This window comes from Schistocerca cancellata, chromosome 5 (genome assembly GCF_023864275.1).
Source record: "Schistocerca cancellata isolate TAMUIC-IGC-003103 chromosome 5, iqSchCanc2.1, whole genome shotgun sequence".
NCBI classification, from domain to species: Eukaryota; Metazoa; Arthropoda; class Insecta; order Orthoptera; family Acrididae; genus Schistocerca; species Schistocerca cancellata.
The window spans coordinates 770,973,141-770,999,164 of NC_064630.1; the positions used below are offsets into that span (position 1 = coordinate 770,973,141).

The window sequence follows — 26,024 nt, forward strand, 5'->3', positions numbered from 1 at the left end:
TAGCCAGTTTTGAAGATCAATTATTCCTGATTCGGAGCTAGTAATTAGCTTATCTTGAAATTGTGTGATTCAAAAGTTATTAATTAATTAAGATCCAATTTCAAGATAAAGCCCATTTTTTGTACCATGTCACGTTTCTAAAAGTTGTTCTGATGATACTGTGGCTCAAATTTTTTGAATATATTGATGTTCTTGGATTTTGTATATTTTGGATTTTAAGAGAAATATTCTAAATTTAAACATTTGTTAAACAGATTATAAATGGCAGCTCTACCATGCCATCGAAAATATATTGCTTATGAAATCACAGTATCAAAAAGTAATTTCTTGTGATTTTGCAAAACACAAGGGTACAAATCATTTGACATGAAATAACTAGTCATAAAAATACAGTCTGGTTAACTCTATAATATTCACTCTTTAGAATTACTATTCAGAAAACCCTAAAGTAGTGAGTTACTGCCAGAAGGTGAGCTATGAAGACTTTTCAGTTCACAGTGATAATGGATGGAGAAACTTGACACAGTGGGGAATGAGGTGCAGTAAAAATATGTAAAAATGTTTCAACTATTTACAGCCATGTTTAGCAGAAAAAAATCCTACTAGTTGCTATCTAAATGATGTTTCTGCGTATATATTTTCTCTATTTCTCTGTGTATGAAATGCTCAATGTTAATTTTAGGTTAGAATTATATCTGCTGGAGAGGGGAAATGTCGAGGAGAACTTACCATTGCAGAGGAACATCAGAATCCACTAGGAACTATGCATGGTGGATTCATAGCAACATTGGTTGACCAGATTTCCATGTTTGCTCTTCAGACACATGAAAATAGACCTAAAGCTGTTTCTGTGAATATAAATGTGAGGTAAGTTTGAAATATTCACAGCAAAAATTAAAAGAGGAAACAAAAGACAGTGCATATGGTGGGATTAACTGAACAGTGCTAACACACATTCACATATTAAAATAAATTTGACAATGCACCCAAAGAAACAGAGAGAAAGAGAGAGGCAGAAGGCAGAGGATAGAAGAGGAAGGAAAGAACTATGGAAGAAATTAGAAAGTTTAAGGTGGAGACTCAAAAATTAAGACAGGGGTGATAAAAAGTTGGTAACAGCACAATAGAAGCTTCTGAAATGTGGTATTACAAAAGATTGGTAAAGAACACATGGGTAGATTGGATAACTAATGAAGAGATGCTAAATTAAATGGGAGAGAAATGAGCTTTAATACTCAGAAAAGAAGGGGGTAAAAATGAAAGAGGAAGACCAACACTTTGATAAAGTAAGCATGTTCAAATGGCTTCAGATTTCAATAGTTAATTAGAGACAGAAGACCTAAACAATATCAGGCAGGCCTGTAGTCGTAAGTTAGACTGCCAATTCTCATCTGTGAATTTGTTTGAGGGGTCAAAGAGTAATTCAAGTGCTGCAGCCAGTATTTAGATATAGCACATTTCACACAAACATACAGTGTCTGTGACGACTTAGTCAACCAAACTGTAACTTGTAAAAGATCCTTTTTTATGAGAATCACCAAATGTTTGAAACTGATAGTAAAGTTGTTTATTTGTAACTTTGAGATTAACATTTGTAATCAGTACCAAAAATGTACTCAATATTTGCTAAGACAAATCTGAATAGGAATACCGGTATATTCATCTTTCTGCATGTATATCCAATCAGAAATATAATGAACCTTCATTACAGGGTGTTGGAATTGTGTGAACAATATATTTCGTGTGTGACAGCGAAAAGTTGCACTGTGTAAAATAGACCTCTTTGGCATTGTCTAACACACTTTGTGTGCGTTAATTATTCTGTTGTGTTCGCTGTAAATTTTTTTGTTCTTGAATGTGCAAATATAGTTATTAGTAAAATGTCCTTTTTTTTCTCCATACTTATTCAGCTGCACAAATTCCAATAGGTTATGGGCTCAGGCTGCATTTGGAATAAGTATATCAAGAAAATAGTAGGGAGAAAGTATTGGAAAAGTTCCGATTTACGTGAAGTGCGAGTTATCCTTACAAGACGATCGCAATTTTTTTCCGCATTATTTTTCAGTGTTCTTTACGGCAATAAAAAGCAAGTTACCGTTAAGAATGAGTGCGGCACAAATTCCACAGATTGAAAGACTTATAGGTCATGAAAACTATGTAACCTGGAAGTTCGCAGTAGAAGCGTATTTACGTTTAGACGACCTATGGGATGTGGTAGATGGGACAATGAAATCCACAGATCAGAATTATTCAAATAAGGATAGGAAAGCAAAACCAAAATTGATATTACTGATTGATTCGGCGAATTACGTTCACGTTGAAAAAGCTGCTACAGCGAAAGAAGTCTGGGACAATTTACGAAGTGCATTCGAGGATGGTGGTCTTACGAGAAAAGTAGGATTGTTACGTGAGTCAATTACCACTCGTCTGGACAAATGTAAGAGTGTAGACGAATACGTTAACAAAATAATAACCATGTTGAACCGACTGAGAAACATCAGATTCGAGATCGCTGACGAATGGATAGGAACATTGCTGTTGGCAGGTCTGCCCGAAAGGTATGCACCTATGATTATGGGACTTGAAAGCTCGGGTATACCAATCACAGGCGACAGTGTTAAGGTGAAAATCCTGCAGGACGTAAAGAGTGCTCCAGGCTGTTGTACATTGGAGAAGGAAGGTGCGTCTGCTCTCTACTCAAAACACAAAAAGAATAAACCGGTGAGGTGCTATAAATGTCAGAAGATGGGACATATTGCGTCTCAGTGCAAAGAAAAAGTAAGCCCAAGATCAGGCACTCAGCAAAAGAGGTATGTTACTGATAGCCCAGAGAGAAGGACCAATAACAAAGGTAAGGCACTCTCATGTTTTTATTCTTTTGGTGGGATGAGTAATCGTGATATGGAATGGATTTTAGACTCAGGTGCATCTGTGGATATTGTTAAAGATAAATCACTTCTTTATGATATCAAAGATAAGACTCATGTGGGAATATCTACTGTTGATGGCAACAAGCTCCAGTGTCACCTGGCTGGGAAACTAGATCCACATGTAAGTGTAAAAGGTGAGTCAGATATGGTTACAGCACACAATGTTCATTATGTGAAAAATGTGGCAACTAACCTGCTGTCTGTAGGGGAAATTGTCAACAAAGGAAATACAGTCACTTTTGACATGCAGGGTGCAAGAGTAATCAGTGAAAGTGGTGAAGTTACAGCTACAGCAAGTAACGAAAGGGGTATTTTTAAGTTGGATACCATTGACAGTAAACATAAAAATGTTAGTGATTCAGCAGAAGGTTTTTTATCGCACCGGAGGGTTGGACATCTAAATAGAAAGAGTATGTCTATAACAAAGGATATGGTAAAGGGAATACAGAATTTTAGTGTGTCCAAGGATCCTTGTGAGACATGTATAAAGGGAAAACAAGCAAGGTTACCCTTCAAGAGTAGTAAGAGTAAATCCACAGAAGTCTTACAGTTAATCCACACAGATGTATGTGGCCCGATGGAGTGTGAATCCATAGGTGGGAGTAATTATTTTCTTACGTTTATTGAGGATTACTCACGATATACTCATGTTTATTTTCTTAGTTCTAAAGACCAAGTGAGAGATATCTTTGAGGAATATTGCAATATGGTTGAAAGGTGGATGGGAAAGAAGATCAAGATCATCAGGTCTGATAATGAGAGAGAACATATTAACCAGAAATTGAAGAAACTTCTGGCAGAAAAGGGAATCAGGCATCAAACTACCATAAGGTACAGCCCATCTCAAAATGGGGTTGCTGAGAGGGCTAATAGGACCATTGTTGAGAAAGCAAGGAGCATGATGACTGACGCTGAATTATCCAAAGATTTTTGGGCAGAGGCAGTGTCAACAGCTGTATATTTGAGCAATAGATCACCTACAAAAGCATTAAAGAATAGAACCCCTTATGAGATATGGATTGGAAAGAAGCCTGATCTAAGCAATATAAGGGTTTTTGGGTGTGATGCAATGGCACATATTCCAAAACAGCTAAGAGGAAAATGGGATCCAAAAGGTAAAAGGTATATTTTTGTAGGCTATTGTGAAAATTCAAAGGGCTACCGATTAATGGATCTATTGACTAAAAAGATTGTCACAAGTAGAGATGTAATACTCTTTGAAAATAGAAAGGACTCAAAAGAGAGCAAAACCACAAAGTCAACTGCACCTAGTTCAGAAGGTGAAACCTTGTGTGAGGAAATAGAAAGTGAAGAAGAGGAAGATGACAGCCAAGGACAAATGGATACAATTTATGATGACAATGAGTTAGAGGATGAAAAAAATGAAGAAAACAATGTAAGGAGTTCTTCTCGTGTACCAAAACCAAAGGAATATCCAGATTTTGAGATGTATACAGCACAGTCTTTTAATGATTAGCCAAGAACAGCAGAAGAAGCAATGAGTGGCCCAAACTCTCAAGAATGGAAAGAAGCGATGAAGAGAGAATTAAAATCTTTATATCAGAACGAAACCTTTGAATGGGTAGATATGCCAGGAGATAAGAAACCAATGCAGACAAGATGGGTATTCAATTTGAAGAACCCTGAAAGCTCATCACCAAAATACAAAGCAAGACTTGTGGTAAAAGGATATTCACAAAAACAAGGGGTAGATTATGAAGAAACTTTTTCACCTGTAGTCAAGTATGCATCATTGAGATATCTTTTAGCCTTGGCAGTAAAACGAAATTTAATAATTCATCATATGGATGTTAAAACGGCATATTTAAATGGGAAATTGGAGGAGGAGATATATGTCATTCCACCAAGGGAATCCATAAAAACCAGATCAGAAAGTAAAAAGATTTGGCGTTTGAGAAAAAGTATTTATGGACTTAAATAAAGTGGACGTTGCTGGAATCGATGTCTACATGAAACTCTAATAAATATGAATATGAAGCAATCCAAGGCAGATCCCAGCATTTACTATAAAGGGAGAAAAGAAGAAATAATAATAATGGCGATATGGGTGGACGATTTCTTCATCCTGACTGAAAGTGAAGGCCAAATGAGAATTTTCAAGAAACAGCTACAAACCAAGTTTAAGGTGGATGATTTGGGAGCAGTCAAATGTTATTTAGGTATGCAGATTACTAAGAATGAAAAAAGACAAGAATTGAGCATAAGTCAATCATCATACACGGAAAAAATATTAAAGAAATTTGGCATGAGTGATTGCAAACCCGTAAGTACTCCAATGGAAGTAGGAGTGAAGTTAAGTGTAAATGAGACTGATGTGGAATGTGACAAGAATGTTCCTTATTTAGAAGCAGTAGGGAGTCTGTTATATTTGTCTCAAACGTCACGACCCGACATTGCTTTTGCCACCAATGCAGTGGGCAGATATTGCAGAGACCCAAAGGAAAAGCACTGGAAAGCTGTAAAGAGAATATTCCAATACCTAAGAGGAACCTCAAACTATGAGTTAAAATACCATAGAGATGGTAACGCAAAACTAGAGGGATATAGCGATGCGGACTGGGGGAGTGAATAGGGAGACAGATACTCCACCACTGGCTGCTGTTTTAAATTAATGGGGGGCCTCACATTATGGTCCTGTCAAAAGCAAAAAACTGTTGCATTGAGCACTGTAGAGGCCGAGTATATGGCACTATCTTACACCACACAGGAAGCATTATGGCTACGAACATTAATAAGTGAAATAGAACCCAATTTAATTGAGGAACCTACAACCATCTTCTGTGACAATAAGGGAGCCATAAACCTAGCTAAAAATGATGTTACTAGTGCTAGGACAAAGCATATTGATGTATGGCACCATTTCGTTCGGGACCACATAGAGCGACAGAACATTGCCGTGGACTATCTGCACACAGAAGACATGTTAGCTGACCTTCTGACCAAACCATTGGAAAGGGAGAAGTTTGAAAAGATTGTGGGACTATTTGGTTTATCTTGTGGAAGCAACACACAAAATATAAGTTCAAGGAGGGGTGTTGAAATTGTGTGAACAATATATTTCGTGTGTGACGACGCAAAGTGCACTGTTTAAAATAGACCTCTTTGGCATTGTCTAACACTCCTTGTGTGCGTTAATTATTCTGTTGTGTTCGCTGTAAATTTTTTTGTTCTTGAATGTGCAAATATAGTTATTAGTAAAATGTCCTTTTTTTCTCCTTAATACTTATTCAGCTGCGCAAATTCCAATACAGGGAAAGGTGTGTGCCCTACTGAGCCTCAGCACCAGGTATCTGCCTTTCATTTGATGGTGCTCTGTTAATTGACAACATGAACTCAGTGTCCTGTGGGTTTTTTCAGATTGCTATCACCTCCACAGCCCTTTTCCAAATCAGCTAAAATTTCTTCTTTTAACAGTAAAGGAATAAAAGTACATAGAAGAATAATATATCAGATTTAATGCTGTGATAATAAGCTAAGGCCTGTTTCCAGGTTCAGAATTATCTTTTGGGAGAGGATTAATGATGAACTTCTGTTTTTTTGTTAAAGTAGTGAACTGGAAAGGGACTCCGTGCACAGACCAGTGCCTTTCTCTGGGCACAATTCTTGGTTGTCAGGACAGCCAGCAAGGAAACAGATGGATGCTTCATTGTCTTTGTATCAAGCATTTCTTGATGTGTAAATTTGAAGAGCCCTACTACAAAAAGTGATGACTCAAGTGTGCAATTGTTACTGCACCTATATTGGTTCTGTTACTAAAGTTTGTTTTGATGTACATGATATAGAGTAACTAGAATAATTTTGCTTAGAACAAGATACAAATATAAAAGTAAATTGTATGTGTGGTAGACTTCTGTCTGCATAGTATATATCCAGAACATTGTTTTATAAAGTGTATTTTATTTGTATTTCTTTACAGTGTTCTTAAAAATGTTGATTTTATTCCTGATGGACAGAGGTAGTTTGTTGAATAGTGAGCAGCCCAAATTTTACATCCCATTGTGACTGCTCTACAATCTGTGGGTTAAGAATAAAATAAGGAAAGGAATTATAAATGACAGTATGGTAGGTCCATATGTTAGCTCAGCACATCTTACAACTGCTGTCTACAGGGATGTTATTCAGAACATTTTCCCAGACATACTACAGGACAGGCCCCTACAAATAAGGGAAAACATATGATTTATGCATGATGGGGCTCAAGCACATTTCAGTCCTGTTCCTAATGCAGAGAAGTTTCATGAATATAGCATGTAAGCTTCTGGAACCATGTTTGTGAGTGTTTGGAAAGGTGCAACAGTCCATTATCCAACAACTGCACATGAATGTAAAAGTAAATGGAGGAAGCTTTGAACATTTGTTACAATTTTTTGACTCGAGACATTTATAAAACTTCTTTTATTAGTAACACAAAAATAAAAGACATTTTCTTATATTCATGTCGGGAATCCACTACGAGAGTTTGACAAATATTTCTGATACACCCATATAAAAGAGCAGTGCATTGGCAGAGCTGGCATTCGTACTCAGGTGATTTGTGTGAAAAGATTTCCGGTGTGATTATGGCTGCACAATGGGAATTAATAGACTTTGAAAGCAGAATGGTAGTTGAAGCTAGATGCATGGGACATTCCATTTCAGAAATCATTAGGGTAGTCAATATTCTGAGATATACAGTGTCAAGAGGGTACTGAAAATACTAGATTTCGGGCATTACCTCTAACCACAGACATCGCAGAGGCTGATGCCCTTCACTTAATGATTGAGAGCAGGGATGCTTGCATAGAGTGGTCTGAAATAACCCCAGAAATGAATTTTGGATGTACGACAAACTTATCCATTAGGACACTATGGCAAGATTTGAGATTAATGGGCTATGGCAGCAGGCAACATGTGGTGCCTTTGCTAGCAGCACGACATTGCCTGTGGCGCCTCTCCTGGGTTCATGACCACATCATTTGGGTACTATATGACTGGAAAACTGTGGCCTGTTCAGATGAGAACTGATTTCGGTTGGTAAGAGCCAATGGGAAGGTTCAAGTGTGGTGCAGACACCATGAAGCCCCGGACCCAAGTTGTGGACATCTTGTGATCTCAATGTGCAGGTTGGCGGTCCAACTGAAATGGTCCATCTGAACTGATGGTATTGCACTATCGTGTTTTGCACATTTATTGTTAACTGCAACAGGCAGAAGATGTGCTTTATTGATGCTGCACATTTTAGGGATTTTGACCAAGACAAACTCACGCTGCAGTAGTCTTCTTCAGCACACCAGTGTAGAATTGTGCACAGAAACAGCCAAGTAAAAAATTCACGCAGTATGCATTTTTATTTATATATAAAAGCCAAATTTGGAATTTTTCTCTGTGAGACGCATGTAGAATGTTTGTGTGCCAATTTGAAGTTCTAGATTCACATGTATTACTGTACATGTTGCTTCCGCATAACCTTTCATTGATGGTCTCAATACCCATTGTATCACAATATCTTGTGAAATACTGAACATTCGTGAGTGCTGCAATAAAGTTGCACTGTAATCATCAATTGTAGGCGTTAACTTATTTGTACTCTTCTAAAATTTTTGAGAACAGTAGACCTATCCTCATTTAAAACAATGGACCTCTAATTTCATTGTATAATTATGTGAGAAATAGGTTATATTTGAGAATGTTCTGACGCTTACAAAACATTTGTGGTTCACAGTTCTGCCAAAGAATACAATCCCCTTGTATTTCACTGTATATCAACACAAATAAATGTGCGTTATGGAAGCTGCCGATATGCTTTGCACAGTCTATGAGCAATTTGTAGTAAATCGGTGTCAGTGATTTACTTGATTTGATTTGATTTTGACAGGGAAGCTAAAACATCTTAGGTCTAACCCAGCACTGCCTGCACCGAAACCAAGTTTATTGTGCGGTATTGCTCCCTTTATATCTAGTAAAGCCAACCAATGCCCTTAAATAGTTTAAGGAGTCCATTTACCAGTTTTTTGTTAGACACAATATCTTTAGATCTGGTTGTCCCGAAGATTCTGTATCTTTTACTCTCCAATGCCATGCATTCAAAGATTAAAGTGATGCAGTTTCTTCACCCTCATCACAGATCCTACATTTAGGGTCTTTTTCTGTTACACCTATTGTGTGTAGGTGTTTTTTGAAATTGCCATGGCCAGTCATCAGTCCAGTCATGAGTTTGATTTCTTTCCTGTTCAATCCCATGACTACAGAGCTTCTTTTAAAAATGGTTTGGGCATCATTACCTTACCATTTTTTTCTTTATGGACCTTGGTCCAATATTCTACATGCTGTTTCCTAAGCCAGTTCCTTAGTTCTAGTTTGATAATAGCCTTGGTGATTGTTAGGACAGGTTCCAGTCCAATAAATGGAGTCATTGCTCCCATCCTGGCCAATCTGTTGGCTTGTTCATTGCCGCAGATTCCTGAGTGGCCAGAGACCCACAGTAGGTTTACCCTATTGCTTCCCCCTAGCTCCACCAGAGACCTGTGGCATTCTGCAACAATCTTAGATCTCGTTGGAGGTGCTGCCAGTGATTTCAGGGCTGCCTGGCTGTCTGAATATATGTAGATGCTACAGTCCTTGTAGCACGTACGCATATTCTCCTGCACACATTTCCTGATTGCAGTAATTTCAGCTTCGAATACCAAGGCCAGTTTCCGTAGAGAGATGATATCCGCCAGTCTTGGCTAAACCCCGTACACCCCTGCCCCAGTGCCTTGGTCTGATTTCAACCCATCAGTGAACCAAACAATGTCCCCCCTATGGTGTCGAACTGTTTTTTCCCACTGCTCCCTGCTTCCAATTATTATATTGTAAGGCTTGTTGAACCAGTTGGGAGTTTTTATGTAGTCAGCCGGCATTTCCCCAGCCACTCCTATATTTACCTCACTCACTATCTTAGTGTTTGATTCAGGATATCCCAATGAGATCCAGTTTTTACTAGTTTTAAGTCTGTATGCCCCAGCTGCTGCCAAAGGTGTAGTGGAGGCATGTCCAGCATGACTTCCATCTCAGCTGTTGGTGTGTTGCTAATTCTGCCTGTTATGGCTAAGCAGGCCAATCTCTGAGCAAGCTCCTTGGCTGTAACCTGCTGTTCTACCTTCTTGCACCACACTAAAGCCCTGCAGGAAATTCTAGGTCTAATCACCATGGTGTATATCCAGTGCATACCTCTGGGGTTTAGGCCCCAGTTTTTATCGCAAGCCCTTCTGGTACTCACTAGAGCACTTTTCACCTTGGAGCAGATGCTCTTAATGTGAGGGGTCCATGTTAGTTTCTCATCTAAGGTTACCCTAGATATTTCACTATCCCCTTCACAGGTAGAGTTTCATGGAAGAGCTTTAGATTCCAACTTGAGTGTTGGATATACCTCTTCATGAATGCCAACACAACAGTCTTCTTAGGGTTAACCCTTAGATCCCGTTTAGTGCTGCAGTCTTGCCCAATGCCCAATCCTCCTTGTGCCATATTTCTAACTGTGTCAGTAAATTTGCCAAGTATTACTATGAAAAGGTCATCTGAATATCCTTGGCAGAAGCATTGTCTGGAATTTTGTTCCTCAATGAATTCATTCACCACTAGATTCCACAATAAAAGGGACAGAACTCCTCCTTGTGGGCAACCTCTAGTGGTGTTAATTACCATCTTTTCATTCGTCATGTTAGCCTCTACCTTCCTTCCACTAAGCATGGCCCCGGTCCACCTACATATAGTGGTCCCCAGGTCATGCACCTCTGCTGCCCTTACCATGGAATCATAGGTCATGTTACTGAAGGCCCCCTTGATATCCAGGAAGATGCAGAGGCCTATTTCCTGGAAAAGTGCTTTCTCCACCCTCCTAATGAGTTGATAGAGAGCTCTCTCACATGATTTGCCTGGTTGATATGCATGTTGGTTTGAACGTAGAGGGGCTCTAATTAGTCTCGTCTCCCCAACATATACATTAACCAGTTTTTCCAATGTTATGAGAATGGAGGAGGACAGACTGATTGGTCTCATATCCTTGGCCTTGGTATGATCAATTGTCCCTGGCTTTGGAATGAAGACAACCTTCACTGTCCTCCAAGCATTGAGAATGATTCCTACTGTCAGGCTAACCCTGAATAACCTGCATAGGACTCTTATGAGATTCTCTCCTGCCTGTTGCAGGAGAGCTGGAAAGATTCCATCTGGGCCAGATGACTTGAACGGTTGGAATGTTCCCACTGTCCATTGGATTTTATTGAAGTCCACACACTCCTTGACCGATTTCCAGTCCTCTCTCTGACTGCCTGAGAACCATTGTCTCTCCAGGATCACATTCTGGTCTGTGTTGTCTGGCAGAGCGTACTGAGAAAAGTGAGTTTTGAGGAGCATGTGTTGTGTTCGTATATTCCCCAGCCTTCTTCCTCAGTGTACCTTCTGGATTGGTTGGTATTCCGGTGAGGATTCTGTGGAGTCTGGCTTGAGCAGCCGTACTCTCCACTTCTTCACAGAGTGTCTTCCAGGATGCCTCCATTGCTTGTCTAATTGCAAGGTTGTAGTTGACAAGGGCCTCACGATATTTTTCCTATTGTCCTTTATGTCTTGCAAGGTTAAACAGTCTTCGTATCTATTTTCTTTGCATTTCTAAATTATTATTCCACCAAGGCACACTTCTATTTGTGCACTTCTTGATGATTTGTACAGTTGTCCTGACATGAGGTCACTATTGCAGAGGTAACAGCCTCTGCTACTTCCTCAAACTCTACTGGATTCTTGATCGAGGTTTTAATTTCTGATAAGCCTTAGCAAGGTCCCTGCTATATGTTTCCCGTCTGTTCTCCTGGGATTCCTGTAAGTCATGGTCTGTCTGATTCCCATTTCAAGCTTGAATTTAACATACATGTGATCCAATGAGAATGGCTCTAACATCACATGCCATTGTTTGACATAGCTGCCCATCTTCATCATCATGGAACCAAAGGTTATGTCAATTACTTCTTCCCTTCTGCTATTCCTGAATGTAGGCTCATTGCCCCTATTCAGGACCTCCAAGTTCTTAGCTAAAATAAAGTCAAGAAGGTGCTCACCTCTACTGTTGGTGTCCTTGCTGCCACACTCCAGGTTGTGGGCATTGGCATCACATCCCACCAACAGTTGGTCGCGTTGCCGATGGCAAGCTTCTACCAGTCTCCAAAGGAGCTAGTTTACTCCTCTGCACCCCAGACAAGGCTTTCATATTGATCTGGTTCAACTTCTTGGTTACAGTACCCACTTCTGGCTCAGGTCTAGACCCTGATTCGGTAGTGGGAATGTCTTCCATCGGTCCTGTCCCCAATGTTTGTGTGTCTGAGGTCTCAGTTTGCCCCTCAGTTTGTTTTAATTTATTTTCTTTAGTTGTGTCCGTATTGGTCCCACGAGATTTGGGGGTCCACACAGTCCACACCATGAATACCCCAGATGGTGTAAGGCTAATTACTCAGGGATGTCGCCTGGTATCCCTGAAGTTCCGTTTGTGACACATCTTGCCATGTACCACACACCCCTCGGCATGGATTGCATCACACCTTGGGTTGGGTAAGGACTAGGAGTGGATAGGGAAGATGGGATGTTGTGGGACACTCTTAGTCTGATCCATCAGCTGAGGCCTTTCCGGCAGTAGGTCCTCTACCTTCGGCATAGCCCTCAGCTTCACACAGATATGCAAGCCTCTTCACCCGCAGGGACAAGTGGTGTTCCCCGGAGAGGTGTGGTTTACTTACTGTAGCAAATATTCTAACACACATACTGTGTTACATCTAATTTTCCCTTAAAGAGGAGTAGCTCTATATATTATCCACATTTATCACAAATTAACTCCATTTTCGAGTTTGCTAACAGCTGTCATTAATTTCAAAACATTTTAGGAAACTAGTAATTTTTACCATAAGCTTTTATGTCACCTCAGTAGGAATCTCATTTTGTGTATTTGTTTCAATTCTTATAGGGAATTAGCAAATTTTCATCTCAACAGATTGAAAGATAATCAGCAGCCTTAACAAATAGTCATTTGTTCACTGCCCAGTAATACAATGAACCATCCAAAATGCAACTCCACGGGGAATAGTGTTATCAGACATGGGATGAGTTGGTTGACATTTGTAAGTAGCTGCAAATCACCTTGACTGCTGTCAAACAGTCCGCAGCTCATGGTCTTGCGTTCTCGTTTCCTGTATACGGGGTCCCGGGTTCAATTCCCGGCGGGGTCAGTAATTTTCCCTGCCTCGAGATGACTGGGTGTTGTTGTGTTGTCTTCATCATCATCATTCATCCCTATTATGGTCAGAGGAAGTCAATGGCAAATCACCTCCGCTAGGACCTTGCCTAGTCGGCAGTGCAGGTCTCCCCCATTGTTCGCTATGCTCCTCGGAGTATGGGACCTCATCATCATCACTCTCAAACAACTAGCAGCTGCTGCAAATCAGAGTGTCAGAAGAGCTCCTAAGAGTCGTGTACCAGCGATACCTGTACCAAAGGTACTTCAAGCACTACCCTCTCCTGTGGATCCTGTCTCCCCTGCAGAGAGTACAGGATCTGTCATTACTCATCCATTTGACTGTGAGTGATATGTCAATGGTAGATCTAGGCATCCTGTACAGGGTAGATGGGGACCAGGGAGGACTCAAGGTGTTGTATCAATCCCCCTAACCAACAAGTTTGAACTGCTGTCTTTTAGTGAAACTGAAACTGAGACAGTGGGCTTCACTTCACCTGTGATGGGGAAACCTGCTTTATCCAGTGTCAAGAGGGGGGAAGTGCAAAAGGATAAGAGTCTATCAATCGTTGGCAGTTCAAATGTATGGCGAATGATGGTCCCCCTTACGGAAATGGCAGCAAGGGACAGGAAAGGGTACCAGGTGCACTCAGTGTGTATGCCTGGGGGCCTCGTTCTCAACATGTTGAAGATGCTATTTTGGCAGCCATGGAGGGAACAGGGTGCAACCAAATTTCAGATTGTGGTGGACATTGGAACAAATGATGTCTGTCGTAAGGGCTCCGAGTCATACTTGGTTCATTGCAGTGACTGGCAGAGAATGTTGAGAAGACCAGCCTTGTGCAAAGAGTTTTAATGAAGCTCACAATTTGCAGCATTCTCCGCAAGACTGATCATGGCTCTTTGGTTCTGAGTTGAGTTGAGTTGAGTTGAGTGGAAGGACTGAACCAGAGAGAGACCTCAAAGGTTCTGTGACAAGCTTGACTGCGACTTCATGGAGTTGCACCATAGGGTTGAGAACTGTTGGGTCCCCCCCACCAAGGAAACACAGAAGTATCAAAAGAAATGCCTTCCAGAGGTGACAGTATTAAAATCCTGATGGTTAACTGCCGAAGCATTTGCAGCAAAGTGCCAGAGTTTGAAGCACTCATGAAAGTAGCCCCCCCCCCCCCCCCCATGAACCATGGACCTTGCCGTTGGTGGGGAGGCTTGCGTGCCTCAGCGATACAGATAGCCGTACCGTAGGTACAACCACAACGAAGGGGTATCTGTTGAGAGGCCAGACAAATGTGTGGTTCCTGAAGAGGGGCAGCAGCCTTTTCAGTAGCTGCAAGGGCAACAGTCTGGATGATTGACTGATCTGGCCTTGTAACAATAACCAAAACGGCCTTGCTGTGCAGGTACTGCAAACGGCTGAAAGCAAGGGGAAACTACGGCCGTAATTTTTCCCGAGGGCATGCAGCTTTACTGTATGATTAAATGATGATTCCGGAGGTAAAATAGTCCCCCATTCGGATCTCTGGGCGGGGACTACTCAAGAGGATGTCGTTATCAGGAGAAAGAAAACTGGCGTTCTACGGATCGGAGCGTGGAATGTCAGATCCCTTAATCAGGCAGGTAGGTTAGAAAATTTAAAAAGGGAAATGGATAGGTTAAAGTTAGATATAGTGGGAATTAGTGAAGTTCGGTGGCAGGAGGAACAAGACTTCTGGTCAGGTGACTACAGGGTTATAAACACAAAGTCAAATAGGGGTAATGCAGGAGTAGGTTTAATAATTAATAAAAAAATAGGAGTGCGGGTAAGCTACTACAAACAGCATAGTGAACGCATTATTATGGCCAAGATAGGTACGAAGCACACACCTACTACAGTAGTACAAGTTTATATGCCAACTAGCTCTGCAGATGACGAAGAAATTGAAGAAATGTTTGATGAAATAATAGAAATTATTCAGTTAGTGAAGGGAGACGAAAATTTAATAGTCATGGGTGACTGGAATTCGAGTGTAGGAAAAGGGAGAGAAAGAAACGTAGTAGGTGAATATGGATTGGGGCTAAGAAATGAAAGAGGAAGCCACCTGGTAGAATTTTGCACAGAGCACAACTTAATCATAGCTAACACTTGCTTTAAGAATCATAATAGAAGGTTGTATACATGGAAGAACCCTGGATATACTAAAAGGTATTGGATAGATTACATAATGGTAAGACAGAGATTTAGGAACCAGGTTTTAAATTGTAAGACATTTCCAGGGGCAGATGTGGCCTCTGACCACAATCTGTTGGTTATGACCTGTAGATTAAAACTGAAGAAACTGCAAAAAGGTGGGAATTTAAGGAGATGGGACCTGGATAAACTGAAAGAACCAGAGGTTGTACAGAGTTTCAGGGAGAGCATAAGGGAACAATTGACAGGAATGGGGGAAAGAAATACAGTAGAAGAAGAATGGGTAGCTTTGAGGGATGAAGTAGTGAAGGGAGCAGAGGATCAAGTAGGTAAAAAGACAAGGGCTAGTAGAAATCCTTGGGTAACAGGAGAAATATTGAATTTAATTGATGAAAGGAGAAAATATAAAAATGCAGTAAATGAAGCAGGCAAAAAGGAATACAAATGTCTCAAAAATGAGATCGACAGGAAGTGCAAAATGGCTAAGCAGGGATGGCTAGAGGACAAATGTAAGGATTTAGAGGCTTATCTCACTAGGGGTAAGATAGATACTGCCTACAGGAAAATTAAAGAGACCTTTGGTGATAAGAGAACCACTTGTATGAACATCAAGAGCTCAGATGGAAACCCAGTTCTAAGCAAAGAAGGGAGAACAGAAAGGTGGAAAGAGTATATAGAGGGTCTATACAAGGGCGATGCACTTGAGGACAATATTATGGAAATGGAAGAGGATGTAGATGAAGATGAAATGCGAGATATGATACTGGGTGAAGAGTTTGACAGAGCACTGAAAGATCTGAGTCGAAACAAGGCCCCCGGAGTAGACAACATTCCATTGGAACTACTGACGGCCTTGGAAGAGCCGGTCCTGACAAAACTCTACCATCTGGTGAGCAAGATGTATGAAACAGGCAAAATACCCTCAGACTTCAAGAAGAATATAATAATTCCAATCCCAAAGAAAGCAGGTGTTGACAGATGTGAAAATTACCGAACAATCAGTTTAATAAGCTGCAGCTGCAAAATACTAACACGAATTCTTTACAGATGAATGGAAAAACTAGTAGAAGCCAACCTCGGGGAAGATCAGTTTGGATTCCGTAGACATACTGGAACACGTGAGGCAATACTGACCTTACGACTTATCTTAGAAGAAAGATTAAGGAAAGGCAAACCTACGTTTCTAGCATTTGCAGACTTAGAGAAAGCTTTTGACAATGTTGACTGGAATACTCTCTTTCAAATTCTAAAGGTGGCAGGGGTAAAATACAGGGAGTGAAAGGCTATTTACAATTTGTACACAAACCAGATGGCAGTTATAAGAGTAGAGGGACATGAAAGGGAAGCGGTGGTTGGGAAGGGAGTAAGACAGGATTGTAGCCTCTCCCCGATGTTATTCAATCTGTATATTGAACAAGCAGTAAAGGAAGCAAAAGAAAAATTCAGAGTAGGTATTAAAATCCATGGAGAAGAAATAAAAACTTTGAGGTTTGCCGATGACATTGTAATTCTGTCAGAGACAGCAAAGGACTTGGAAGAGCAGTTGAACGGAATGGATGGTGTCTTGAAGGGAGGATATAAGATGAACATCAACAAAAGCAAAACGAGGATAATGGAATGTAGTCGAATTAAGTCGGGTGATGTTGAGGGTATTAGATTAGGAAATGAGACACTTAAAGTAGTAAAGGAGTTTTGCTATTTTGGGAGCAAAATAACTGATGATGGTCGAAGTAGAGAGGATATAAAATGTAGACTGGCAATGGCAAGGAAAGTGTTTCTGAAGAAGAGGAATTTGTTAACATCGATTATAGATTTAAGTGTCAGGAAGTCATTTCTGAAAGTATTTGTATGGAGTGTAGCCATGTATGGAAGTGAAACATGGACGATAAATAGTTTGGACAAGAAGAGAATAGAAGCTTTTGAAATGTGGTGCTACAGAAGAATGCTGAAGATTGGATGGGTAGATCACATAACTAATGAGGAAGTATTGAATAGGATTGGGGAGAAGAGAAGTTTGTGGCACAACTTGACCAGAAGAAGGGATCAGTTGGTAGGACATGTTCTGAGGCATCAAGGGATCACCAATTTAGTATTGGAGGGCAGCGTGGAGGGTAAAAATTGTAGGGGGAGACCAAGAGATGAATACACTAAGCAGATTCAGAAGGATGTAGGTTGCAGTAGGTACTGGGAGATGAAGAAGCTTGCACAGGATAGAGTAGCATGGAGAGCTGCATCAAACCAGTCTCAGGACTGAAGACCACAACAACAACAACAACAATGAAAAGTAGTGAAGCTCACATAATACTAGGTACAGAAAGCTGATTGAAACCTGAAATTGATAGCAGTGAGACTTTTGGGGAAATTTTGCATGTATATTGAAAAGATAGGCAAATGGGAAATGGAGGTGGTGTATTTGTTGCACTAGACAAGGAACTCAAATCCACCGAGATAGGAATTGAAGCTGCATGTGAGATTATTTGGCAAGGACTCAGTATCAAGGGTGGGCATAAAATGATAATAGCATCTTTCTATTGCCTGCCAAACTCATCTCCTGATATAACTGAAAACTTAGAGCAAGCCTCAGTTCACTTGTATGTAAGTTCCTCAATCATACTGTAATTGTCAGTGAAGACTTAAATCATCCAACAATTAATTGGCAAAATTTGCAGTTTTGTTAGTTGTGGGCATGATAAGACATGCTGTGAAGTAGTACTAAATACCTTCTCTGAAAACTATCTACAATAGATAGTTAGGAACCAAACTTATGACAGAAATAGATTGAATCTAATGGCAACAAACAGACCTGACATCTCTAAGGATGTGCACATCAAAACTGGTATCAGTGACCATGAAATGGTTGTGGCAACAAGATTACCATGTAAAAAGGACAGCTAAACCAAACACAAAAATATACATGTTCAGTAAACTAGATATAAAATCAGTGGTGTCATATCTCAATAAGGAACTTGAAACTTTTATGACAGGGCAGGAGCATGTAGAGGAACTTTGGCTCAAGTTTGAAAGAATAGTTGACCACGCACTGGATAGAGATGTACTCAGTAGAACAGTTCATAATGGGAGGGACCCTCCATAGTATACAGTCACTGTAAAGAAACTTCTAAAGAAACAGAGATTACTGCATAACAGGTGTAAAAGAAAACATAGGGGTGTAGATAAAGAGATGCTGAATGAAACACATTTGGACGTCAAGAGAGCAACGCATGATGCCTTCAATGATTACCATAGCAGAATATTGTCAAATAACATTTCACAAAATCCCGAAGAAATTCTGGTCGTATGTAAAGGCTGTTAGTGGCACCAGAGTTAGTATCCCATCCCTGGTGAATTAGACAGGAACTGAATTTGAGGGTAGCGAAGCAAAAGCAGAAATGCTTAACTCCATTTTCAAATATTCCTTTACAAAGGAAGATCCTTGAGAATTGCCACAATTTAATTCTCATAGCACTTGAAATATGAATGAAATAAGTATTAGTGTCAATGACATTGAGAAAGAGCTGAAATCATCAAAATTGAACAAAGCTCCAGGGCCTGATGGCGTCCATGTCAGATTCTATACTGAATTTGTGGCTCAGCTAGCCTCTCTTCTAACTATAATCTATTGTAGATCCCTCAAACAAAAAACTGTGCCCAGTTCTTGGAAAAAAGCACAGGTTGCACCTGTCTACAAGAAGGGTAGTAGAAGTGGTCCACAAAACTGCTGTCCAATGTCCTTGACATCCATTTTTGTAGAATCTTAGAACATATTCTGATCGCAAACATAATGAGGTATCTTGAACAGAATGACCTCCTCAATGCCAACCAGCATTGATTCCAAAAACATTGATCATGTGAAACCCTACTTGTACTTTTCTCACATGACATACTGAAAGCTTTGGAGCAAGGCAATCAGGGAGATATAGTATTCCTTGATTTCCAAGAAGCACTTGACTCAGTACCACACCTACACTTGTTGTCAAAAATATGATCATATGGGTGTCAAGTGAAATTTGTGACTGGACTGAGGACGTTTTGGTAGGAGGATGCAGCATGTTATCTTCAATGGAGATTCATCATAAGATGCAGAAGTAACTTCAGGTGTGCCTCAGGGAAGTGTGTTGCATTCTTTGCTGTTCGTGTTGTACAGGCAAAATTAATAGCAAACACAGACTTTTTTCAGGTGATGCAGTTATCTATAACAAAGTACTACCTGAAAGAAGATGCATAAATATTCAGTCAGATCTTGAGAAGATTTCAAAGTGGGGCAAAAATTGGAAACTTGCTTTAAATTTTCATAAATGTGAAATTGTGCATTCACAAAATGAAAAAAATGTATCATATGACTATAATATCAATGACTCACTATTGTAATCGGCCAACTCATACAAATACCTGGGTGGAACACTCAGTGAGATATGAAGTGGAATTATCACATAGGCTCAGTCGTGGGTAAAGCAGCTGGCAGACTTTGGTTACTGCTAGAATACTGGAGAAGTGCAATAAGTCTACAAATGAGACTGTTTACAAATCATTCATGCAAACAGTTCTAGAATATTGCTCAAGTGCATTGGACTCATAGCAAATAGGACTAAGAGGGGATATTGAATGTATGCAGAGAATGGCAACACAAATGGTCACAGGTTTGTTGGACACATGGGAGAGTGTCACAGAGATATTGGAGGACCTGAACTGGAAGACTCTTGAAGATAGACATGAACTATTCCGAGAAGGTCTGTTAACAGAGTTTCAAGAATAAGCTTTAAATGATGACTCTAGGAATGTACTACAATCCCCTGCATATCACTCACAGAGAGATCATGAGGATAGGATTATAATAATTACAGCACACACAGACGCATTCAAACAATCCTTCATCAGTGCTCCATATGTGAATGGGATGGGAAGAAACCCTAATAATGGGTACAATGGGATGTAACTTCTGCCATGTACCTCATGGTGGTTTGCAGAGTATACATGTAGATGTAGCTGAAGCAGTTCAGATTTCTTCAGTTAAGTCTGTGAATTTCTTTGATTGACACGTGGTACCTGCCAGTACACTTGGACATAGTTGTGACATTGTACAGTGTGAACAAAGCTGATGTCACATAAGCTGAATGGTCTTTGGTGACAGTAATATTGCAAAGAATACTAGGTTTGGTACTTGTGTGCTAACTTTTTGAAAACTGAAATACTCACTAAGAATGGTCCAAATGAATCCAAACTCAGAGAATGTGTATTTTCTTAAGTAACTGAGAATTTCAATGACTATAAAGAGCTGTCTGTCAGACAAAGTGAAAACATGTAAGGAAGTTCCAGATTTACTTGTTGACATCCGAGAGCACAATATCAGCAGATGAGTCAGTTTCCAATAATGCAGAATGACCTGTCTCTGGGGAGTGATTTTTGTCTGGGCCAGGTTGGTGATGTGCATACTATTCTGTTGACTTCCATAGTCAAAATACTACTAACAATTCAGACAAAGTAGAGTATGTGACTGCCATTACAAATATTCTGAATGACAAAACGTTACTTGGATCACTCTCATCTCTGCCTGTTCTGCAGCATATTATTCCACGCTTGATCCACTTGAAGAAAAATCATCCTGAAAATTATGTTTTGTCACAAAGTAAACCAGCAATAGCATTCATGTGTTCCATGTAGCCTGAAGTATTTATAGCTTCTGTGCAATGGAAACCATTGTAATGGCAGGAATATCATGAGTCCAGCCTGTTGCAGTTGGCTTTGAACCCTGAATGCAAGCTAGTCTTCATCCATTCCTGAGCTATAGTGTTGAGTGAGCACTGTCGATAAAGGCGTGTGGTCTATTTCTCAGTGCAAATGAGGCAGTCACCCCACACCTTGGTCTCATTGTGTTCTCCAGTACACATTCTTTGCTATGTATTAGGCTATCCACTGGTTCCTTCATTTCATCTTTGCCTGTATTCCTGGTCATGCTGCCATGTTTGAACTCTTTCACACGCTGCTTATAAAACTCCTGAATACTGATGAGTCAAACTGGCACATTCTATCAGATTGACACTTTATGTCACACCTCCTCATGTGCCAAACTTGGCATCACACAGACTGTGATGGGACATGAGACAATGTCTTACGGGTGTTACAAATATCTGTCTCTCTGAAATCACTTACAGATAGCATACTGTTCCATGAAACATTCAACAACAGATTTGTATGAGTAATTTTGTATATGAAGTTGTGTAATATTTTCACTAATGTGGCTGTGATGATGCTGCATGATCACGTCTTCATTTGGAATAGTGTATGCATGCTTGTTTTAAGCTGTTCTTGGATGAATGCTGATTGTATTTTCAACAATGTGTATGAAATATATCTTTATTCATTTCTTCTGTCTTCCATCACTCTTTCATTTCTCTCTTACATGTACTATGATGAAAATTGTAATTTGCGTACTTTTTTTTTTTTTTTTTTTTTTGGTAAATTTGCCAATGTAAACTGCCTGAAGAAATTTGATAAACTTATTGATTATACATGTGGTGAAATTGTTCTAGGATATTAAATGTTACTGAACTAAAGAACAACACTTTCAATATTTTCATATTTTCAGTTACTTCAAGCCAGCAACAACAGGTGACGAAGTCATAATAGATGCAAGAACAATTCGTGCAGGAAAGAAAATGGCATTCTTAGAGGTTGATCTTATAAAGAAAAAAACAGGAGAATTACTTGTAAGAGGTTCACATGCAGTATTTATTGTTTCACAGAAAACCATTTCATAGATTTTTTTCAGTATTTCATATTGCATTAAAATACTGAAATTATTTTTGATGTTCCTAGATGTATGATGTAAATTCTGACAGAATTGTGTAAGATAGCTGTACTTTTTAGTTTTATTTTAGTGTGCACCACAGAGCATCACAGACAGAGATCTACTGCTGTGTTATATTTATGAATGTTGAAGTATACTGTATTGTTGTTACACTTTTCTGTGCCATTGTATGTATGTTTTAAAAAGTATGATGGAGAAAAATATTGTTTGCTATATTAGTTGGTTCTAAACAGTATACCTTGGTTGGTTAGTAAAGAAATACTGTATCATAAAATGTATTTGTTATTAACATATATCTATATCCTTTCTTTCAGGAGTGCTAGTTCTGCAAGGTTCGCAGGAGAGCTTCTGTAAAGTTTGGAAGGTAGGAGACGAGGTACTGGCAGAAGTAAAGCTGTGAGTACCGGGCGTGAGTCGTGCTTCGGTAGCTCAGTTGGTAGAGCACTTGCCCGCGAAAGGCAAAGGTCCCGAGTTCGAGTCTCGGTCGGGCACACAGTTTTAATCTGCCAGGAAGTTTCATATCAGCGCACACTCCGCTGCAGAGTGGAAATCTCATTCTGGAAACATTCCCCAGGCTGTGGCTAAGCCATGTCTCCGCAATATCCTTTCTTTCAGGAGTGCTAGTTCTGCAAGGTTCGCAGGAGAGCTTCTGTAAAGTTTGGAAGGTAGGAGACGAGGTACTGGCAGAAGTAAAGCTGTGAGTACCGGGCGTGAGTCGTGCTTCGGTAGCTCAGTTGGTAGAGCACTTGCCCGCGAAAGGCAAAGGTCCCGAGTTCGAGTCTCGGTCGGGCACACAGTTTTAATCTGCCAGGAAGTTTCATATCAGCGCACACTCCGCTGCAGAGTGGAAATCTCATTCTGGAAACATTCCCCAGGCTGTGGCTAAGCCATGTCTCCGCAATATCCTTTCTTTCAGGAGTGCTAGTTCTGCAAGGTTCGCAGGAGAGCTTCTGTAAAGTTTGGAAGGTAGGAGACGAGGTACTGGCAGAAGTAAAGCTGTGAGTACCGGGCGTGAGTCGTGCTTCGGTAGCTCAGTTGGTAGAGCACTTGCCCGCGAAAGGCAAAGGTCCCGAGTTCGAGTCTCGGTCGGGCACACAGTTTTAATCTGCCAGGAAGTTTTATATCTATATACATCACTATCCCTCCCCCCTCCCCGCCTCCTCCAGATTTCTGCTACCATCCCACATGATAGTTGCATTCTGGTTCAAGCTGCCAAAATTGGCAGTCAGATGTGTGTGTGTGTGTGTGTGTGTGTGTGTGTGTGTGTGTGTGTGTGTGTGTGTGTGTGAGACAGAGAGAGAGAGAGAGAGAGAGAGAGAGAGAGAGAGAGAGAGAGAGAGAGGGGGGGGGGATGCCTACTTGTGTGTATGAATGGTGTGTGTTTCTCTTTTGCTGATAAATGCTGTGGCCAAAAGCTTTGTGTAAGTGTCTTTTAATTGTGCCTGCCTGCAATTTAATGTGCCATCTTTATGATAAGTAGCAATCTATCTTTTCCTGTAAAACAAAACAAAAAGAATTATCTCACAGCCAGGGGAGAGGTGATATATTACAATTAGAGACCTTAGATCCTTCACCAGACATCAGTGGACATTACTCAGGGTTTTATCCTATCAAGTATCAGCACCCTGAACAGACCGCGAGATCCTTGCCAGCTTCCCTCCCTTCAAACTGCAACAATTTTGTAGCAGCAGAAAATTTGTGGTGAAGTGTTTTGAAGCAGATGGCACAGTCAAAAAGAAATCTTTTTTAAATATATTTTTTACTAGTTCCATAATAATTTTCCTCTCAAACTAAAACATATTAAATCAAAAGATTCTAAAATGATGTCATGTGCAACAACTGGCATAAAGAATTCTTGCAAACAAAATATTCAGCAGAGTGTGCACTGATATGAAACTTCCTGGTGGGTTAAAACTGGGTGCTGGACCAAGACTTGAACTCGGGAGTGTTGCCTTTCATGGGAAAGTGCTCTACCAACTGAGCTACCCAGGTGCGACTCATGACCGATCCTCACAGCTTCATTGAGGCACTGACAGAAGTAAAGCTGTTAGCGTTGGTTGTGAGTCATGCTTGGGTGGCTCTACTGCCAGAGCACTTGCCCACAAAAGGCAAAAGTCCCGAGTTCAAGTCTCAGTATGGCACACAAATTTGATCCACCAGGAAGTTTCTGTAAAGATCAATTTATAAAAGATTAATATATTTTCAGGGAAGGATCCAAATTCTCTCTGATGCTTAGCATGACTTAAGGAAGAATAAATCCATAAAGAGTGCTTTATATGAGCACATATTCTCCATCTTAGGTGCCTAGGTGTAAAACCCAAAAACTGGTTGGGGTCTTCCTTCATTTGCCAAAAGCATTTTAATTCAAAAACTACATAATTCTGTTAATTGCAGTCCTGTGGTATCAGAGGCATTCCTTTGGGCTGGTTCAGCTCATATCTTACAAACAGGAAGCAGAAAGTAGCAATAAAAATGATTATTGGAACTTTCTACTCTGATTTTGAAGATATCACATGATATGTGCCCTGTAGTCCTGTTCCTTCTGTGAAATAAACAACTTATTGTTGAGCATCAGTGCCACTACCAGTACACTCTTCGCACATGATACCAGTGTCCTCCTTAGTAAGTGAAATGATCATGAATTTCTAGCCCATCTTGTGCCTCCTTTTCTATTTGGATATAATTTATTTGTGCTGCTGTTAGTGTTTTGGATACATGTGCAATTGGTTGTTGTGTAGTACCACCAGGGGACTTCAGTGACAGAACAGTATCCATCCTGAATTATAAAGAATCCATTGGCCAGACTAAAGGTTTTTTACTGTAAATGTGGCCAGGCAGATTCAAGAATGCTGTATGACAAATGGAGGACTGCTGTAACTTGATTTATTTTTTCTTTTTAATCTGATTGACAGGGTATGGTATCTGTGCAGCATTTGGTGTAAATTTGCCATAGTGGTTTATCTTGCTTGAAAATGAAAGCAGCTCCTTAAAATATTTGGGTGCATGGATATCATTAATCACTTTAATGTGGGTCTAATACCATCATTTCTTAGTACATGGACAAGGTACTGAATCCTCAGTTAGAAAAAACTTCTCTTACTTAATTTACATTTGAATCCATTAACTCTAAGGTTGTTGATCAACTGCACCTCATTAGACCCAGCAAATATCTAGATAGTTCATAGCTTTAGGTACCGCTGTTTAACCTGCTCTAAGCATTTTTGAAATATTGGAAGAGCACTTGCAACAACACTATTGTGTTGATATTGTTAGAAAGGTGTACTGACTGCCATGAAATGCTTTGACTGTGTGTGTGTGTGTAAGGCCAACTGCAGTAATCATCAGCAGCTGATGATATATTTGAATAGAACTAACCCTCTAACACCTGAGCCAGTTGCTCATTTGATGTGGAATCAGATAATCTTCTATGTTACAGTGAGATGTTTCAGATGGTATCAAATCAGCACAATGACAGATGGAGCCATTATGTTTTTTTTAATTACAACTATAGTCATTACCCATTGTCTAGATTCAATGGTTGTCACAAAACCTGATGCCCCTAAATGATCAAGTTCCTTTTCATGTGTATCATCATCATCATCAACAACAACAACAACAACAACAACAACATAATCATCATGAACAGTTTCCAGCCCCAGTCTGGGTCTGTTTGGAACTTAAGCCTCACTATCTGGTGCTGTTTTCCACCATATTTCTCTGTCTTTAATGTCATCCAAATTTAGGAAATGCTCAAAGTGCTCCATCCACACTATCTTCAGTGTTTCTTTGTTATTAATCTCATTCCAATTTCTATCTGTCATTTTTGCATCCTCTCTCAAACCTCTCCTCTTACCTTTGACCATTCCACAC

The 26,024-nt window shown here is 40.1% G+C and overlaps 1 protein-coding gene across 4 annotated transcripts in view; it reads left to right on the plus strand.

Moving 5' to 3' along the window:
• LOC126187437 (acyl-coenzyme A thioesterase 13-like) overlaps nucleotides 1–22,422 on the plus strand; it is a 40,638-nt gene extending 18,216 nt beyond the window's left edge. For all 4 annotated transcript variants that reach the window (XM_049928513.1, XM_049928514.1, XM_049928515.1 and 1 more), the window contains exons 2-3: nucleotides 683–867; nucleotides 21,933–22,422. In XM_049928513.1, coding sequence (XP_049784470.1) covers nucleotides 683–867; nucleotides 21,933–22,104 — 357 coding nt within the window. In that variant the 3' untranslated portion in view covers nucleotides 22,105–22,422. The remainder of the gene's footprint in view (nucleotides 1–682; nucleotides 868–21,932) is intronic.
• Nucleotides 22,423–26,024: the final 3,602 nt, after the last annotated feature.